The 8,871-nt window shown below is 46.2% G+C and overlaps 1 protein-coding gene across 1 annotated transcript in view; it reads right to left on the bottom strand.

Annotated features, from left to right (window-relative positions):
* The window catches only part of LOC105528648 (proline-rich protein 2-like), a gene marked incomplete at its 5' end in the record, with an annotated part of 76,160 nt that overhangs the window by 18,501 nt on the left and 48,788 nt on the right, over positions 1 to 8,871 (bottom strand). The window contains 2 exons of the mRNA XM_011965462.1: positions 3,721 to 3,916; positions 4,149 to 4,351. Coding sequence (XP_011820852.1) covers positions 3,721 to 3,916; positions 4,149 to 4,351 — 399 coding nt within the window. The remainder of the gene's footprint in view (positions 1 to 3,720; positions 3,917 to 4,148; positions 4,352 to 8,871) is intronic.

Raw genomic sequence — 8,871 nt, 5'->3', positions numbered from 1 at the left:
ACCTCTGTCTCCTGGGTTCAAGCGATTCTCCTGCTTCACCCTCCTGAGTATCTGGGATTACAGGTGTGTGCCACCACGCCTGGCTAATTTTGTATTTTTAGTAGAGACAGGGTTTCACCACGTTGGCCAGGCTGGTCTCGAACTCTTGACCTCAAGTGATCCACCCGCCTTGGCCTCCCAAAGTGCTGGGATTACAGGTGCGAGCCACTGTGCCCGGTCGAGAATCTATGTTTTTCACTCATAGTTTGGGATTGTTCTTGCAGTTGAATACCTCTGAAATAATAATCAATGAATATTTCATTCAATAAATATTTACTGTCCCCTTCCGTGTACCAGTCTCCTGAGTTGTCTTAGGATAATAATTATTATCCTAAATCATTCCATTACTTCTTAGATATTTAGCATTCCAACAAACAGAAAACAAGCTCTCTCCTCTCCCTTCCCAAGGATTTATGTCTTTCATCTCCTCCTTGGCCATCCAGGTTTCCACCTCGGAGTTGGCTTTATAGCTACTGGAGCCTTTCTGAACCCATCTGTTGGGATACTGAGTCACTGAGTCATAAAGAGGAATGTTTCCCACTAAACATCACACCAGAACAGATAGACTTCCAGCTGAGCCAGCTGGTGACCTGGCCGCCCCTGAGTGGAGAGAATGGGAGACATGGGAGGTGGGAGGCACACCACGCAGACGGTCACCTCATGGTGACGTCACCTGCCAAACCAGTGACTCACCTCCCAATTCTCCACTCTACCAGCCATATCTTGTTCACTTGGAATACCTGAGGGGAATACCAGCCTCCTGTGTTTAGTGAAAACACACACTCGTGAGCTAGTTTTTAAAGGCATGGTGTTTTCTTGCTTTCAAGTGCAGGCCTGAGTTAAGGCTGCTTCTGCTTTAATAAGTACCCAGGAGTCTCCTTTTAAAGAAAGAGTTGGATGAGAATGGGGCTTGCTATGTGGGTTACTTTTTTTTTTCTTAAAATTTTTCATTGTAGTAAAATATACATAACACAAAATTTACCATTTTAACTTTTTTTTTTTTTTTTTTTTGGAGACAATTTCCTCTCTGTTACCTAAGCTAGAGTGCAGTGGTATGATCACTGTTTATTACAGCCTCACCCTCTAGGGCTCAATCAATTCTCCCACCTCAGCCTCCCACGAAGCTGGGACTACAGGCATCTGCCACCACACCCAGCTATTTTTTTTTTTTATTTTTTGGAGAGTTGGGATTTCACTATGCTGCTCAGGCTGGTCTCGAACTCCCGGGCTCAAGTGATCCACCCATCTCAGCCTCCCAAAATCCTGGGATTACAGGGATGAGCCACCTTTTAACCACTTTTAAGTGCACAATTCAGAGGCATTAAGTACATTCACAATGTTGTGCAACCATCACTACCCATTCCTAGAGCTTGTTCATCATCCCTTCAATTCATCATCAATTAAATTGTTCATTGAATTCTAATCAAATGAGAACTCCCCATTTCTCTCTCCCTCCAGCCCCGGCACCTCTACTCTACTTCTGTATCTATAAATTTGTCTATTCTAGGTATCCCATATAAGTGGAATCATACAATACTGTCCTTTTGTGTCTGACATATTTTACTTAGTATCATGCCTTCAATGTTCATCCATATTGTAGCACTCACCAGAATTTCATTCCTTTTTAAGGCTGAATATTTCATTGTACGTACATACTACATTTCGTTTATCCATTCATTTGTTGTTTTCACATCTTAGCTATTGTGGGTAGTTTACTTTTGAGTCCCTAAAGATCATTTTTTCTCTTTAGTAGTTAGAAATTCTTCTTTAGAAAGCTTCTCAGAGTTCACCTGCAGACTGGGACTAAGATGGCCAGTTCTAATGACTTCTCAGGGGGACTGTGAAGATAAAGTTAACTCCTGGGTAGCAAAGTGCTTTATACATTCTAAAATGTGTCTACCGCCATACCACCCTGAACACACCCTAGCTCTTCTAAATTCTAAAATGCCCCACAAAAATGTTTTTACTTTGTTTGTACTATTTGCTTAGCTTTTCCCCGCAAGCAGGAAAACACACACACATACACACATACACACACACACACACACACACACACAAACACGACCCTAGGCTCCTTTCAAATTATAGTAAAATCTAGATGGAAATGGTCCAAATGAATGAGGTTTTCCCGGGATGTTTGTATACACTGCAGTCTCTCCATTCTTTCCAAAGCAGAGTACAAGTGTATTAAGTGTTAACATGGACCAGGACACTATTCTGTTAATTACTAAGCATTAATTTACTAGCTTTGGGACATGGATGAGTTACTTCACCTCTGTGCCTCAGTCTCTTCATCTGCGAAGGAGGGACCAAAGTGATAGAACTGACCTCATAGAGTTGTATTAAATGAGGTAATAATGGTAGTGGGTTTGGCACAGTGTTCGGCATACCTCAATGTAGGCCTCAACGCTAGTTGCATTGATGTTATCACGTGTTTCTTATTTGGAATTACTTTTATCCTCATCTCACATTATTAACACATAATTGAAGATTAAATGCACGGTCTTAAAATGCAGTAAAAATGCATCAATTCCAAAGAAGAAGGGCCCTGTCTGCCATGTTAATTGATGTTCTGCAAGGCTGCCTGGTAATGGTAAAGACTTCTAGTTTAGGACTCAGATTTGATTTTACTTCCCAGCTGATCTCACATTAACTGGGTATTCTACTCTGTAAAATGTGGATAACACCTACCTCATAAGGTTGTGTTTAAGCCACAAGTTCATGCCTGTGCAGCTTTGCAAGACTTAATATATGCTGGCTAGCACTGTTATTATCCTTCTCTGTCTCTTCACCTGGCACACTCGGGGTGCTCAGGAAATACTTGCCAAAATTAATTAAAACAAACATTGCAGCCAGGTGTGGTGGGTCACACCTGTAATCCCAGCACTTTGAGAGGCCAAGGTGGGTGGATCACTTGAGGTCAGGAGTTCAAGACCAGCCTGGCCAACATGGTGAAACCTTGTCTCTCTAAAAAAAAAAAAAAAATTAGCCGAGTGTGGTGGTATGCACCTGTAATACCAGCTACTGGAGAAGCTGAGGCAAGAGAATGGATCGAACCAGGGAGGCAGAGGTTGAAGTGAGCCAAGATCAAGACACTGCACTGCAGCCTGAGTGACAAATCAAGACTGTGTCTCAAACAACAACAAACAAACAAACAAACAAAATAAAACAAACATTGCTTCACTGATAGCGGATGGGCCATTGACTCTTAAGAGGTTTGTGAGACACTGATCTATGGCAAGAAAGGTAAGAAAAAACCCAATCCAACCCAAACCAAACCAAACCAAATCACAGAGGCTTGAAAAGTCAGCTCTCCCAGTTACAGGCTATCTTAGGGCCCTTCTCTGGGCTTTAGTTTTCTCTGGCTTGTTTCTAACATCCTCCAGCAAGTGTGCTTTGAAAACTTGACAATCAGGTACAATATGGAAGGTGGGCCACCGGATGCCTCCAGGGCAGAATCCAGGACCGGTAGTGGGTGGCCTAGTCTCCTGGGGCCTGCACCCTAGAGCCAGTGGTTTCCTGAGTGGGCCGTGCCCCGGGTCACTTCCCGGGGGCGGGTTAGCCTCACTGAGGCGGCCAGGATGCTGTTGGTCTCCTAGGCAACAGTGTGTGACCGAGAAGATGCAGTAAACCAGTGGTGTCATCCTGCGACACCAACCCACCACCCCCCCGCCCCCTCACAGCCGGGGCCCCGGCCGCAGGAAGTGGAATTCTTCTGGGAAAGCGACTGACGTCGCCGGTGGCCGCGCTCCCTGCCCCTGCCCTGGCAGGCGCTGATGCAAGCGCCGCCTCGCGCCTGCAGGCAGGCGGTCCCCGGGGAGCTGGCGCAGCTCTCTCTCCGTCTTGCTCCCTTCCGGCCACCCCCGCCCGGCTTTCCCTGTGAGAAGTCAACAGCTCCTGGGTGGTTTCCCACCGAAAGGCCCAGCGGGGTGTGTGGGGGGAGGGGCTGAAGTGTCTTTGCCCAAACCCGTTCTTCTTTCTCCCCAGCTCCTCCCAGACTGGGTTTGGGAGAATCCCAGCATCTCAACCTGGCCACGTGTCTGGGTCAATATGAAGGGCTCTCGGTGCCTCCAGCCCCTCCCTGGGACAACCTGGGTGGCCTGAGATACCTGGTGCCAGCGATGCCAAGGAAACCGTCCGGACCACTAGGGAACCTTGGGTCTGGATGGGGAGGCGGTGTAGGGCCTCTGGGGAGGAAGTAGTCCAGCCGAGGCTGGTCTCCATCGCCTTCTGCTGGCAAACGGAAGAGTTGCTCTGAAATTCCTCCTGGAACCTCCCAGAGGCTTGGGGAAGGCTGGGGGAGGGGCGCGGCCTGGAATGTTAGAGGCCACCCTTTTCATAAAGCAGACCGGGAAACTGAGGTTCAGAGAGGGCAGGGTACCTGTCCATAGTCCCGCAGCTATTCTAAGACCAAGTCAGGACCAGAATTCGCAGTGAAGCACACTGTACAATTTCCATGCTTTTGTTTTGTTTTTGAGATGGAGTTTCACTCTTGTCGCCCAGTCTGGAGTGCAGTGGCCCAATCTCAGCTCACTGCAACCTCCGCCTCCTGGGTTCAAGCGATTCTCCTGCCTCAGCCTCCCAAGGAGCTGGGACTTCAGGCCTGGGCCACCATGCCCAGTTAATTTTTGTATTTTTAGTAGAGACAGGGTTTCACCATGTTGGCCAGACTGGCCTCGAACTCCTGACCTCAAGTGATCCACCCGCCTCGGCCTCCCAAAGTGCTGGGATTACGCGTGGGAAACACCGCGCCCAGCAACAATCTCCATGCTTTTTAAAGCCAGGAGGCTTCACGTAGTTAACTCCTTCTCTCTGAGGCCTTGTGCTCCTGTGAGCCCTTTCTCCATCACTGCATCCCAGCAGCAGTTCCAAGTGTGGTTCCTGGCCCCAGGCCTTTACCAGGGAGTATGTGAAGTCAAAACTAGTTTCATAACAATACTAAGAGGATATTTGCCTTTTTCACTCTTTCTCTTCTGTGTGCACGGTGGAGTTTTCCAAAGACCTCATGACACGCCACGCTGCAATAGACAGACTGCAGAAGCAGATATGAGAAGCCAGCTGTCTTCTATTAAGGAAGACACTAAAGAGATTTGCAAAAATTGAAACTATGCCATTCTTCTCACTCATTTTTTGTTGTTGTTCATTTTAGAAAATACAGCTATTTTCATAAAACATGTAAATATATAAGGGTTTATTATTTTTAAATGAACTACAAATAATTTAAAAATGGAATTATGAATAATTTTTAAGTAATTATTAAAAATAATTACAGGCCGGACGCAGTGACTCACACCTGTAATCCCAGCACTTTGGGAGGCCGAGGCGGGCAGATCACGAGGTCAGGAGATCGAGACCATCCTGGCTAACATGGTGAAACCCCGTCTCTACTAAAAAAAAAAAAAAAAAAAAAAATTAGCCAGGCAGGGTGGTGGGCGCCTGTAGTCCTAGCTACTCGGGAGGCTGAGGCAGGAGAATGGCGTGAACCCGGGAGGCGGAGCTTGCAGTGAGCCGAGATCGTGCCACTGCACTCCAACCTGGGCAACAGAGCGAGACTCCGTCTCAAAAAAAAAAAAAAAATAATAATAATAATTACAAAATAATTTTTAAATAATTGAATTACAAATAATTAAAATTTTTGTTTGTTTGTTTTCTGAGACAGAGTCTTGCTCTGTCACCCAGGCTGGAGTGCAGTGGCATGATCTCGGCTCACTGCAACCTTCACCTCCCGGGTTCAAGCAATTCTTCTGCCTCAGCCTCCCAAGTAGCTGGGACTACAGGCATGCAGCACCACATCGGCTAATTTTTGTATTTTTAGTAGAGATGGGGTTTCACCATGTTGGCCAGGCTGGTCTCAAATTCCTGACCTCAAGTGATCTGCTTGCCTTGGCCCCCTCAAAGTGCTGGGATTACAGGCGTGAGCCACCGTGCCTGGCCTAAAAATAGTTTTTTTTTTAAGAATGTAAATGGTCCTGAAAAATTTTAGAGCAACTGTTCTATGTAAAGTGCCTCCTCACAATCACTGCAATATCACCCTCTTGTATTTTATTTTATTTTTTTTAAACGGTGTCTCACTCTGTTGCCCAGGTTGGAGTGCAGTCACATGATCTTGGCTTACTGCAACCTCTGCCTCCCAGGTTCCAGCAATTCTCCTGTCTGAGCCCTCCGAGTAGCTGGGAGGCGTGAGCCACCATACACGGCTAATTTTTGTATTTTTAGTGGAGACGAGGTTTCACCATGTTGGCCAGGCTGGTCTCGAACTCCTGACCTCAGGTGATCTACCCCCCTCAGCCTCCCAAAGTGCTGGGTTTACAGGTGTGAGCCACTGCGCATGGCTATACCTTTTTTATTTACTTCACAGTTCTTTTTACTAAAGACATTACTTTGTCTTCCTTCCTCCCTCCTTCCTTCCTTCCTTCCTTCCTTCCTTCCTTCCTTTTTTTTTTCTCTTTTTCTTGAGACCAGGTTTTGCTGTGTTGCCCAGGTAGGTCTTGAGCTCCTGAGCTCAAGCATTCCTCCTGCCTCAGGCTCCCCAAAGTGCTGGCATTACAGGCGTGAGCCACCATACCTGGTTGACCTTGTTTTACTTTGAATGAGCTTATGAATCAACTGGGGATCCTTTTAAAGTGCAGATTCGTATTCCATAGGTCTGAGGCAGGGCTGAGGCTGTATTTCTAACAAATTCTCAAATGATGCTGATGCTGCTGGTCTGGAAACCACACCTGGAGAACCCCTGCTCTAGACTTTCCCATGTCCTTGGAGATGGTGCTTGCCTGAGACCTCTCAGGTGAAAACAAATCAGATGGCTCTTCAATTTCAGCAATGAGGGAGAGAATTTATGCAATTAGGACCAGTTCCTCTCTGCTGGGACTAAGGACCACTGAAGGAAATTGAGGGTCAGTTAATTTGCAAAGTGGGAGAGGTAGAAAAAAATGGTATCAGGCCTTAAGAGAAATTGGAGCTGGCTTTGCAAATATGCATTGAGTTTCAAACAGCAAACAAAAAAGCAATTCCTTTAATAAGCATTAAATTAGATATGCTAGGGGCTGCATTGCTGAAAGTTACTCAGAAGACAGGTGTTATGCTTATTCAGCTATAATTCTGGAATCAGCTAGAATCATCCCCAAATCTCAAAGCATGGTAAATAGTTGAATGGTGGGAATTTCAGTTGTCATAAAAAAACCTTTACTGGGGGTGGGGGCAGGATTTCTAAATATGCCATATAACATTTTTGCAGTGAGGTGGAAAATATATTTAAAACCAAACTCTTTGTAACTGCATCTGCAATCTAAATTGGGGTGGTAGTATAATTTACGTCAGTGGAAAAATGAATCTGTATACTGGGTCTTTCCACTTATGAAAGGGAAGAAAGAAGACTGACATTGTAAAACCTCTGATTTTGGGGTTTCATTGCCAAACAAGGGATTACAAACTCAAAAGCTTCCAACAGCTAGAGTGGTCACACAAACAAGAGAGGCTGGTGGATTCTGGGGAAGAAGAGGGCCAAGCTATCTTGCCTGGCCAAAGGGGGCAGCCGTTACTCAGTTACTCAACTTTAACTTGTTGCCGCCATGTTTGATTGAACACACTGAGTTGTTGACTCTTCCCATTTTTTGAGAGAAGCATGGAACCAGGGTTATATGTGAAATGTATCCTTTTTGTTTTGTTTTGTTTTGTTTTTAAATGTCAAAAAGAAAATCAGGCTGAGCACAGTGGCTCACGTCTATAATCCAAGCACTTTGGGAGGCCAAAATGGGTGCGTGGATTGCTTGAGCCCAGGCGTTCAAGACAAGACAACCAGCAATATAGGGAGACTCCCATCTTTCCAGAAAAAAAAGAAGGCCGGGCGTGGTGGCTGACGCCTGTAATCCCAGCACTTTGAGAGGCTGAGGCGGGTGGATCACCTGAGGTCAGGAGTTCAAGACAAGCCTGGTAAACTTGGTGAAACCCCATCTCTGCTACAAATATAAAAATTAGCCAGGTGCGATGGCAGGTGTCTGTAATCCCAGCTACTCAGGAGGCTGAGGCAGGAGGATTGCTTGAACCTGGGAGGTGGAGGTTTCAGTGAGCCGAGATTGTGCCATTGCACTCCAGCCTGGGTGACAGAGTGAGACTCGGTCTCAATAAAAAAGAGAAAGAAGGGAGGGAGGGAGGGACGAAGGAAGGAAGGAAGGAGAGAGAAAGGGAGAAAGAAAGAAAGAAAGAAACAGAAAGAAGGAAAGAGAAAGAGAGAAAGAAAGAAGAGAGAGAGAAAGAAGAGAGAGAGAGGGAGGGAGGGAAGGAAGGGAAGGGAAGGGAAGGGAAGGGAAATGAAGGGAAAGAGAAAAGAGAAGAGAGGCCAGGTGTGGGGACTCATGCCTATAATCCCAGCACTTTGGGACACTGCGGCAGGCGGATCACCTGAGAATTCCAGCCTGACAAACATAGTGAAACCCTGTTTCTACTGAAAATACAAAAATAAAATTAGCCAGGCATGGTGGAGCATGCCTGTAGTCCCAGCTACGTGGGAGGCTGACGCAGGATAATTGCTTGAACCAGGGAGGTGGAGGTTGCAGTGAGCAGAAGTCTTGCCAATGTACTCCAGCCTGGGCGACAGAGCAAGACTCCATCAAAAAAAGGAAGGAAGGGAGGGAGGGAGGGAGGGAGGAAGGAAGGAAGGAAGGAGAAACACACACACACAAACTTTGTGCTGGGACAAACAAAGCCAATCTCCCAAGTTCTGAGCTCAAAGGGTAAGAACGAGATTAGGTGAGCCTTTCTTTAGCTAAGCACTGAGCTCTGATGTTCTCCAAGGCATACCATTCCTAAGGAGAGTGTAGGAAAGTCAAATGCTTT

The sequence above is a fragment of the Mandrillus leucophaeus genome, unplaced genomic scaffold, assembly GCF_000951045.1.
Source record: "Mandrillus leucophaeus isolate KB7577 unplaced genomic scaffold, Mleu.le_1.0 Scaffold727, whole genome shotgun sequence".
In the NCBI taxonomy this organism is placed as follows: Eukaryota; Metazoa; Chordata; class Mammalia; order Primates; family Cercopithecidae; genus Mandrillus; species Mandrillus leucophaeus.
The sequence above is the reverse complement of the archived record's forward strand: the minus strand, read 5'-3'. Positions and strand labels throughout refer to the sequence as shown.